Below are 11,732 nucleotides of genomic sequence, written 5' to 3' on the forward strand. Positions count from 1 at the left end.
TGGTTGAAGGTTATGAGCTTTAGCCCGGCTGAATTCAGTGCTTTTTCCTACTTGCAAAAATCAAAAGTCATTTCTTTCAATTTCCTTGTGTAATGTTCTTGGCCAATTTTCACAATGCATCGATAATGTATTGACTTAAACTTCCGATGTTTCGTATACTGTTTGACAGGCATTTCCATTCTTTTCCGTTTTACACTTAGTTGGAAGTTTCTGTTGGAATTTTAAAAGCACAATTGAGCTGCAACACTTTTAGTTTATTAATGTTAATGGCTTTTATTGATTTCCTGATATTTTTAGATTGTATTACCTGGAAGGGTATACCATACTAAAGGCAAAAAAAACTTTGAATCAGAATTGTTGCTGCAGTACGAAGCAATTCGATGGGGAAGCAATAGTCAATAAAAATTTAACGTGTTTTCCTTTGCCTATTCAAGAGAGAAATGTTATAAAAATAAGTTGTTATTTAAATCTAGGTCTATAAAAATATGTTTTTATATTTAGATAAAATTAAAGAGCATTTTGTTATTTTTTTATTTTTCTTCTTCAAAAGAGAAAATATATCAAATAATTATTATTTATTTATGCTTATGGTTTACATTCATAAAGGGTGATTCTTTTGAGGTTAGGATTTTCATGCATTAGTATTTGACAGATCACGTGGGATTTCAGACATGGTGTCAAAGAGAAAGATGCTCAGTATGCTTTGACATTTCATCATGAATAGACTTACGATCTGCCACAACGTCGAATTTTCAGTGAATGGGCCCTAGAAAAGTTGGCAGAAAATCCGCTTTTTTATCGACAAATTTTGTTCAGCGATGAGGCTCATTTCTGGTTGAATGGCTACGTAAATAAGCAAAATTGCCGCATTTGGAGTGAAGAGCAACCAGAAGCCGTTCAAGAATTGCCCATGCATCCCGAAAAATGCACTGTTTGGTGTGGTTTGTACGCTGGTGGAATCATTGGACCGTATTTTTTCAAAGATGCTGTTGGACGCAACGTTACGGTGAATGGCGATCGCTATCGTTCGATGCTAACAAACTTTTTGTTGCCAAAAATGGAAGAACTGAACTTGGTTGACATGTGGTTTCAACAAGATGGCGCTACATGCCACACAGCTCGCGATTCTATGGCCATTTTGAGGGAAAACTTCGGAGAACAATTCATCTCAAGAAATGGACCGGTAAGTTGGCCACCAAGATCATGCGATTTGACGCCTTTAGACTATTTTTTGTGGGGCTACGTCAAGTCTAAAGTCTACAGAAATAAGCCAGCAACTATTCCAGCTTTGGAAGACAACATTTCCGAAGAAATTCGGGCTATTCCGGCCGAAATGCTCGAAAAAGTTGCCCAAAATTGGACTTTCCGAATGGACCACCTAAGACGCAGCCGCGGTCAACATTTAAATGAAATTATCTTCAAAAAGTAAATGTCATGGACCAATCTAACGTTTCAAATAAAGAACCGATGAGATTTCGCAAATTTTATGCGTTTTTTTTTAAAAAAAAGTTATCAAGCTCTTAACAAATCACCCTTTATTTGTATATATATTTTTACTATTTTGTTGAAGTTGAATAGCTTTAAATTAAATTTATAAATCTCTTACCTTAAGGGCTCTTTGTCTTTTGAAGCGAAATTTTAACTCATTTTAAGTTAAGTCCATCTTCCCTGTTTATCCATGATTTCCACTTATTCTCAGAAAAATAATTACTATTTTTGACCCTTGGGCCCTTAAACCTTCCATTGAACCAATGAACATAAACAAACGAAAGTGGGATTACGCAGAAAAAACGAAAATAAATTACAAATCCTAAAAGGAGGGAAAAGCATAAGTCAGACGGAGCTTACTTTAATATACCCTACAGTAAACAAATTGAATTAACGGAGAGACGCCAATTTCCAAAATTTGTGTCCTACATCTAATAAAAATTTTTTTTGAAGCAAAGATTAGAAACTTCATTTTACTTAAAATTTTATTATCTATATATATAAAATTCAATCTATGTTTGTTTATTTGTTTGTTTGTTTGTTTGTTTGTTTGTATGTACCGAGTTGGCTCCGAAACGGCTGAACCGATTTACTTGAAACTTTCAGAGATCGTAGGGGGCGTTCATGTGGTGAAAATAGGGTACCTCATTTTTTGACACCTGGTCGCGGTGGGGGACCTCCCCTTTGTCGGACTTTTTGAAAATTGGACCAAAGTTGACCGATTTGGTTGAAATTTTCGTTGAAGATTGGGGTTGGCATCTAGACAAAGATCCGCTACTTTTTATTTCGATATTTGCTGGCGGAGGGGGGCCTCTCCTTTGTTCGACTTTTTTTAAAGTACAGTGAAAAACTAAAATTCTCTAAATTATCTGAGATTTACAGAGAACATGTGGTGAGGTTATGGAATTAATATGGGGTACCCGATGATTTCATATGTGGATGGGGACCAGCGTTGCCAGAATTGTTTCACCGAAAACCGCTAGATTTGCCCAAATAAATAGCTAAAAAAAGCTAAAAAATGTTTAAAAAAACTAGAAAAAAAGCTAAATTTTGTTGTATCAAAAGTCACATTTTTGATTGAAATTTAACAAACTTAAAGACTTTATTTCACTTAAAATACATTTTTGATTGAAATTTAACAAACTTAAAGACTTTATTTCACTTATAATGCATATTATTTTAATTGTATTCATTTTAATTCTACTTCTGTGAGACTATAACAATACCTAAGCCATATGATCTCTGTGTGCGTACTCGATACATTTTGATTACTATCACAAATTTTTACTGGAAGTCCTTCGTTTACATTTCCCAGTAAAAACGTGCAATTATCAGCTGGTTAATCATCGACAAATCCAATGTGCGATATATTGCACAATGTCGCATAGAAGTGCATTAGAAAATATAAATATATTTCGTTTTTGTTTTTGGTTTAAAACCGCTGAATTTATGATAAATTCGTTGTTTAAGTTCGAGTAAAGATTAATTGGACTTAATAGTGTTCGTTAGAATTTGTATACTACTTTTTGGTACATCCCTGCCAGAGTAGAAATGTCATAATTTGAATATTAATTTATCTTGTCAAAAGCCCCGCCTTCCGCCATCTTGGTTGAGAGCATCTCTCACTTTACTTGTTATCGATAAGCCAATTGGTGCGGTTGCAAATTTATCCATATCGTTGGAAATTATAGGTAATATTGTTTACCATTAATTATAATAGAAAACACCTTAATAAAACCTTCTGCTCTTGTTATATATTGAAAATATTAAACTATCGTGTTTTTATTTTTCCCTATATTTCCATACTTTTCGCATTCGGCGAACATTTTGATCCATTCGTACCGGATAATTGGACTTCGGAGTGGAAGAATTGGTTTAACCGGTGTTTTTCTTGGTTTTTGTTATAGACACAGTCCACCTGACCTGGTCATCAATTTCACCTTAAACTCAAACCAATCAGTTCATCATCCTCAACATCTGTTTCATCGTTTTATAAGGTAAGTGCAGTGCATTTTCCCTTATAAAGTGAGTTCGCGGTCGGTGCAACAACAAATATAGTGGTCGTCCGTCCATTTAAAGAAAAAAAAAGGTTGTTTTACAACGCTACGCGATCGGTTTTTATTATAAATATTCCTAAAAGTGGTGTACAAGTTCAGTGATATCAGTGAATATTAGTGTTTTTTTATTTAAAGTGGTTTATTTGCCTTTATTTGCGTGAAAATATCGTTTTTCATTGTTTTTAAGTAAATTTTCATTTGCCGACGGCAAAACGCATTCAAGGTTTTTGTTTTTGTATTTCCATTTTGACGTCTGTGCAAATAATTTCGGAGAGAAATAACTTAAAGTACATATTTTCACCACTTTCGTACACTAATATTCACTATACACATATATCACTCTCTTTGTTTCGTATATTCACCACTTTTTCGCGTTTTCTGTGCTGAAATTTCATTTATTAATTATTGTTTCGTTCATTTGCATATATTTGAGAACATACAAAAGCTTTTATTTTGTTTTGTTCTCATCAGTGTTGCGCTCTTAGTCGATTGCTATAGTATAGTGACTAATCGGGCACATCTCGTACTATCGTGTTATCGGATATCGATCATCATTTGAATTCTTAAGGGGGCTATACACTACGTGTAATTCCCACAGTAGAATTCAAGTTGAATTCAAAGGTTTGAATATTTCCCGGTTGGAATCGGGGCTTGAATTAAAACTCGGTATATTTTGAAACTTTTACGCTCTCACACTGAGAGAAATTATTCGATCATTCAAATATTTGGTAAATTTTGAATATTTATTGGACAGGTATTTATTATTATTGATTTATTTATACCTTTGTTTATTATTATTATTATTATAATTTTTCTTGTGTCAAGCGTTCGGGGGTAATATTTTGTGCACCCTACATTCAGTATTTTCGGTTTCTGGGAACGTTTGATCTTTTGTCGGATTTTCGCGAGTTGTGGACTCGAATTAATCTTTGTAACTCGAGTTACTTTTGCGTATTTTGCTATTTTTATTGAACGGAACCTTGTCTGAGTTTGGTAATTTTATTGGCCGTTGCTTCTTGGCTATATTGTAATTTCGTATTTGGTTACATTCTTCAATTTGGTAGTTGAACGTAAAGTTAGAATGTCTGTATCTCCCTTTGATCGCTTTATTCGCGTTTCGGACGCTCTTATTAAATTCCACGCCCACTTTAATGCCATGAAAGATGAGGAGTTAGACGTCTATAGCCTCGAGATTCGAAGTGAGGAATTGGGGAAGTTGTGGACAAAGGTTCAGGATTGCTTTGAGGAATGCGTGGCTAGTTTACAGGGTGCCGGAACAACGCAAACGAGCGATATTGAATCGGTGGACGGGAAATATGACGCGTCCCATCAGGCTTATATGAATTGTTTGTCCGCGATAAATCGAAAATTGGGCCAGTTTCGTCGGTCACGTAGATCATCGATCACTTCGTCTGCGTCTTCGGTCGTTGCAGCATCGAGACGGAGTATCGGGTCTCATAAATCGACTCAAGGATCCGAAGCGATTTGGGCGACTACTTCGATACCGGCTGATCGGGATGGGCAGTCGCTGCCTAATGGCAAAGCCGGGTTTAGGGGTGAGGTGGCCGTTAGTGGCCCTCCACTTTGTGATATGGTTCACAATTTGGCGTTGCCACCGTGCGATACGGATGTATTTGAGGGCAATTTTCTAGACTGGCCTACATTCCGGGATTTGTTTCAAGCAGTTTATGTTAACAATTCAAGATTAACGGACGTCGAGCGTTTGTGTCATCTTGTGCGGAAGACCAGTGGCGAAGCTAGGGAAATTGTCTCGAAGTTTCCGCTGACACATCGAAGTTTTGCCCTCGCGTGGAAGGCCCTCGTTGATGCATACGACAATAAGCGGGTTCTAGTTCACAATCAACTTAAGTCTCTCTTTGCAATTTCGGCAGTATCGGTAGAGACAAGTGCGGGTTTGAAATCGATTCAACGTGGAATCAATGGCTGTCTTTCGGCATTGAATACGTACGAAGTTTCGACCGATAATTGGGACCAGATACTCGTTTTTATTTGCCTTCAACGTTTGCCGCGGCTCACACAGACTCTTTGGGAGCAGAGTGTTAGGGACAAATCAGCCCTTTCGTCGTGGGCGGATTTAGACGCTTTTTTGTCCGAAAGGGTTCGTACGTTGATGTGTTTGCATGATTTGCGGGAAGACACGTCTTCGAAGCGTTCTCAGGAAAAGAAGGTAAAAGCGCATTTTACCAATGCGTCTTCTTCTAAATCGTCGCGTGCTTCGTCAGAATCTAAGTGCGTTATTTGTCCTAAACATAATCATAGACTTTCGGCTTGCGTTAAATTTGGTAAACTCTCGGTATCGGAACGTTACATAGTGGTAAAACGTAACCGGTTGTGCTTGAATTGCTTAATGAAAGGTCATGAGATGAAGGATTGTCCAAGACAATATTCGTGTGCAAAATGTAATTCGAGACATCATTCGCTATTGCATCGCGATTCTACGCCGTCTAAGAGCGCGACTTCGGCGACGGGTTCGACCAACACCTTGTCGAGTTCAGCGGCTAGTTTTCAACCGAGAACTATGCCTTCGGTTGATCAGCCGCAACCTTCTACCTCGTCGGCGTGCCTACCTCGCCAGGCATTTCATACGACGCAAAATAGGGCCGTGCTTTTGGGAACTGCGATGATTAATATCATGCACGATGGGGTTTCATATCCGGCACGCGCTTTGATTGACCCCGCTTCAGAATCTTCGTTTCTGACGGAACGCTTTCGAAATCGGGTGAAACTACCGGTTCACGCGGCTAATGTTACAATTTCGGGGGTAAATAGCGCAATTTCGGCCAAATCGAGTAAAATGTGTAATTTGAAAATCGGATCTCCACTCAACGCGTCGGTTTTGTTGGAAACTATGGCTATAGTGCTCCAATCTATATCCGGGAATTTACCTTCCTTTACGGTGTCGCAGGAAGTTTTGTCTCAGATTCCGGATATTCGCTTAGCTGATCCGAATCTTTTCGTGTCGAGACCGGTCGATATTCTACTAGGCGCTGACTTGTACCCGAGAATACTATTAGAAGGTTGCCGGCAGATTGCGGCTCAATCATTGATAGCACAGAACAGTGTTTTCGGCTGGCTAGTAACGGGTCCGATTTCTACATCGCAAATTCAAACATTTACTACGACTATAGCGGTTGATGAAGAGGAAAATTTAGATAGAACGCTTTTACGGTTTTGGGAGTTGGAGGAAACACCACGTAAAGGGGTTTTGTCCCCCTCCGATAAGTTCTGTGAGGAAAATTACGTTCGGACAACGCGCAGAGATTCGGAAGGTAGATATATAGTTACACTTCCGCTAAAGGAAGAGCTCGGTCCTCGTGGATATTTGGGTGAGTCCCGAACAACTGCTTTGAGGCAATTTTATCGTAATGAATCGTCATTATCGAAAAGGCCGGACGTGAAATCAGTTTATGATAGTGTTGTTAAAGAATATTTGCATTTGGATCACATGAGGCCAGTATCCGCCATTTCTGCAAGTGATACACTTTCGTGTTATCTTCCACATCATCCTGTCATTAACCTCGAGAAGAAGACTTCCAAACTTCGCGTCGTATTTAATGCGTCTAATAAAACGTCCAACGGGAATAGTCTTAACGATATCCTTCACGTAGGTCCCACTTTGCAGCAGGACTTAGTCCTTCTTATTGTGCGATGGCGACTATTTAAATACGTGTTCAACTGCGATATTACACAGATGTATAGGCAGATTCGAGTGGACTCTTCTCATGCTCCGTTGCAGAGAATTGTTTTTAGGGATTCTCCGACAAGGACAGTCCAGGACTATGAACTACAAACGGTGACCTTCGGTGTAAACTGTGCACCATATCTCGCGATACGGACACTGTTACAGTTAGCTGAAGACACTGAGGAGGAGTTTCCACTCGCGGCCGATATATTACGTAAATGTATGTACGTTGATGACGTTTTGACCGGAACTCATGACCTTGAAACTGCGATAATGGCTCGGGATCAATTAATCGCGGCGCTTGCGACGGCTAAATTTGAACTGCGGAAATGGACATCGAATTATAGAGAAATTTTAGATTCACTACCGCCGGAATATTTGGTTGATGCTCAATTGCTGGCATTTGTCGAGGCTAGCAATTCGAAACCATTGGGTGTGAGATGGAATGCTCAATTGGATGCATTCTACTTCGCGGTCGAGCCTTTAGCAAAAAGGTGTGGATACACTAAACGGGAAGTGTTGTCGGCTATCGCGAAATTATTCGACCCTGTCGGTTGGTTAGGTCCAGTGATAATTGTGGCAAAGATTATCATGCAGAAGGTTTGGCTTGATCGCGTCGGCTGGGATGAAATACTGCCTTCGGCAACGGCATCCGAGTGGGAAAAATTTGTAGATAGTTATCCGGATGTCAATTCGATAAATATTCCTCGGTGGATTCGTTACACACCGTGCACTTCGGCCGAGCTTCACGTATTTTCAGATGCCTCGTTTAAGGCATACGCGGGGGTAGTATATATTCGAGTTTTGGCCCCAAATGGCGAGATTGTCGTTAATTTGCTATCGTGCAAGACGAAAGTTGCTCCGTTGAAATCGGTTTCTTTGCCTCGTTTGGAGCTTTGCGGCGCTGTTTTAGCGTCCGAACTCGCAAGAACGGTCATTCGAGAAATCGGTATTGATTTTGGTCGAATTTATTGTTGGACGGATTCGACTATTGTACTAGCCTGGTTAAAGAAAACGCCTTCGGCTTGGACAACATTTGATGAAATGGGTGTAATGCGGATGTATGGTCGTTTGAGCCGCTCGCCTATTCTTTCGTATTCGGAGCGGCACCCTATAATTTTGCCCTACAGCTGTCGATTCACGAAGCTTTTGGTGGAATTTGTTCATTTGATTTCCATTCATGGAGGAAATCAGTTGATGTTGCGTATTCTTCGTATAGAATACTGGATACCTCGGGTGAGGAATCTTATTCGTTCGGTTATACATAGGTGTAAACCATGTCTTTTGGAGAGGAAACGGGTTTGTAGTCAGGTGATGGCTCCTCTTCCTCCGGAAAGAACTGTTCTCGACAGACCTTTTACTACGACTGGCGTAGACTATGCAGGCCCCTTTGAGGTGAAGTCGTTCACCGGACGTTATTGTCGCATAACTAAAGGTTATGTGTGCGTTTTCGTGTGTTTTGCTACTAGGGCGATTCATTTGGAAGCGGTTTCCGACTTGTCGACTGCCGGCTTTCTTGCGGCATTTCATAGGTTTGTTGCTCGTCGGGGTTGTCCTGCGACCATTTTCTCGGACAATGGGACAAATTTTGTCGGTGCGTCGCGTGAGCTTGAACGAAATTTCCGGGATGTAATTAGGGGAAGCAGTGATGTCGTGTCCTCTAAGTTTGCACACCAGGGCCTATCGTGGCGATTTATCCCAGCTGGTGCGCCTCATATGGGAGGCCTTTGGGAAGCTGGGGTGAAGAGTTTTAAGTTGCATTTCAGAAGGCAAATAGGGAATGTTCGTTTCACGTTTGAAGAGTTTTCGACGGTGTTGGCTCGTATTGAGGCTTGTTTGAATTCAAGACCTCTTTGTCCCCAATCGGATAACCCGCAGGAGCTTGACGCTTTGACACCGGGTCATTTTCTTATAGGTGCCCCTCTACTCGCCCCTGCTGAGCCAGTTATAACCGAACAGCCTCTTTCGTTGGTGAATCGGTTTCGTAAGGTACAGGCTCTTGCACAACAGTTTTGTGTACGTTGGAAAGAGGAATATTTGAAGAATCTGCATATGAGATATAAGTGGAAATTTCCTCAGCGCGATGTTATGGTAAATGACCTAGTCGTTATTCGTCATGAACAGCTTCCACCAACTTCTTGGAAATTAGGTCGAGTCGTGTCGGTTCACCCGGGCGTAGATGGTCACATTCGGGTCGCGGATATACGTACGGAGAATGGCGTTGTAAGACGACCTATAGCTAAGTTGGTCTCATTGACCGACACTTCGGCGAACTCTTTGTAATTCGTATATTTTCTCGCAGTATCATGGAAAATACCTCGTGCTTCGCTGACGACTTGGAAAATTTCGAGGTTATTATGGATCAATCGGATGATGATACTGCGTGCCCCCTTGATATGTCGGCGGTCGAACGGGCATTGTTGGAGGAGCCGATGGCGATACCGTCGCCTGCCATTCCGGAGGTTCAGCTATCGCCCCAAGAAATTGAGAGTCCACCTCCGGTAGTTGTGGATGAGCCCGTGGTGGCGCCTGCTGTAGTAGAGGCTACTGATGTTGGTCGAACTCCTGCTCCATTGGTTTGCAGGGTTTGTGGAGGTCGTCACGCATTGCGGCGGTGTCGGAAGTTCCTCTCTCTTTCGATTGAGAAGAGGATACGTATGGTGGTACGACATCGCTATTGCTACAGATGTCTAGCACAGACCCACCAGTCGAAGGATTGTCCTAGCCGGCGTAGGTGCCCCAGTTGCTCCGGGGACCACAATGTTTTGTTACACGCTGCGGCTGTGGCGCCTCGAATTGAACATGGGAGCTCGAGGTCTGCTCAGCGGATTCGTAGTGGGAGCCATACGAATCGTCCGTCCGATCTTGCTGTGGCACGGTCATATTCCGATTTTGGCGGCGTCGGAGTTCTGCCTCTGCAGAATGTCGTTACTCTGGCGCCCAGCCTCGTAGTCCGCGTGTCCCCCCATGGTGTGTCCGTTCCGGTCCGTGCAGTAATCGACAACTGCGCGCGCCAAAGCCAAATCTGTCGTTCTATGGTCGAGAACTTAGGGCTACCGGTTACAAATATTGAGGGGGTCCAATTTTGCCGGTTGACAGTATCGTCCGCTTATGATCCAGAGCAGCGACTGACGTTTACTGCTCGTGTGCACGATCTAGGTCGTGTGTTGACCCCCGCCGAAGCCGTGCCAGAACGGATCAAGGAATCCTTTTTGGGATTACCTTTGGCAGATCCGCAATTTTACCGAGTGGGACGGGTTGCGATCGTTTTTGGTCCTGAGGTGTATGGGCGAATCATAACACATAGGGTGTATACGTCGCCCGGTCTCCCGGTGGCTCATTATACAATCTTCGGTTGGGTTCTGTCCGGGTTGTGTAACTGCTAGGGTAAATGCGCGAGAGCCCCCCTTTTGGGTTCTAACGGCCCCCTTTTGGCCATCGTTTTATTGTATCTCTTCGCGAGAGCCCCCTTTTTGGGGTTGTAACGGGTCCCCTTTTGACCCATCGATATATTGTCGCGAGAGCCCCCCTTTTGGGTTCTACCAGGTCCCCTTCTGACCTTACGTAATTATTTTTATTAGTTTTTTTTGTAATCTAGTCTTAGGTTGAATTTGGAAAGATAAATGAATTAATAAATTGGATTTATGGTAAATGAACTGAAGGAAACTCACTTTGCACTGCACTTAGCCTCATTTTGTATTTTAAGTTTAGTTTTAGTTACAACATACCTTGATGTTGCAAGGCGGCCGGCAATGTTTAAGTTCGAGTAAAGATTAATTGGACTTAATAGTGTTCGTTAGAATTTGTATACTACTTTTTGGTACATCCCTGCCAGAGTAGAAATGTCATAATTTGAATATTAATTTATCTTGTCAAAAGCCCCGCCTTCCGCCATCTTGGTTGAGAGCATCTCTCACTTTACTTGTTATCGATAAGCCAATTGGTGCGGTTGCAAATTTATCCATATCGTTGGAAATTATAGGTAATATTGTTTACCATTAATTATAATAGAAAACACCTTAATAAAACCTTCTGCTCTTGTTATATATTGAAAATATTAAACTATCGTGTTTTTATTTTTCCCTATATTTCCATACTTTTCGCATTCGGCGAACATTCGTGAACGTGGAAACTTCTTCTAATTTTACCCAAGAGAATAAAACCCATTCTTACTGTCTTGCAAGTTTATACTGAATAACTTTTATTGGAAAATTACCCAAACAAACCTATTGGTGTCGAATGTTCGTAAATGTAAATCCATTCTATTAATAAATAAAAGATTTGTTTTTAGCGCGCGTTTAAAAATGTTTTGATTGATTTTATTTATTGTATTTTTTTGAAATTAAAAAATAATACCCCATTCAAAACTTTATTTCCTTAATTATTTCTTATGATTTTAATGAATGATTTTGGTATTGAATCCGAGTCAAATTTGAATTTATTCGTTTTTTAGCTTTTTCTTCATGAATGAAGTGAAATAAAGT

General features: G+C 40.9%; 1 protein-coding gene across 1 annotated transcript; it reads left to right on the forward strand.

The window, feature by feature from the left end:
• Positions 1-3,269: 3,269 nt before the first annotated feature.
• Positions 3,270-11,310, forward strand: LOC142240717 (uncharacterized). The gene is made up of 2 exons (XM_075312426.1): positions 3,270-3,485; positions 9,551-11,310. The coding sequence occupies exon 2, from the start codon at positions 9,555-9,557 to the stop codon at positions 10,632-10,634; it is 1,080 nt and encodes a 359-aa protein (XP_075168541.1). The 5' UTR covers positions 3,270-3,485; positions 9,551-9,554; the 3' UTR covers positions 10,635-11,310.
• The last annotated feature ends 422 nt before the right edge of the window (positions 11,311-11,732 follow it).

This window comes from Haematobia irritans, chromosome 5 (genome assembly GCF_050003625.1).
Source record: "Haematobia irritans isolate KBUSLIRL chromosome 5, ASM5000362v1, whole genome shotgun sequence".
Lineage (NCBI taxonomy): Eukaryota > Metazoa > Arthropoda > Insecta > Diptera > Muscidae > Haematobia > Haematobia irritans.

Bases quoted from the DNA above. Each gene is read 5' to 3' on its own strand.
- LOC142240717 (XM_075312426.1), top strand. From the start codon at position 9,555: ATGGAAAATACCTCGTGCTTCGCTGACGACTTGGAAAATTTCGAGGTT.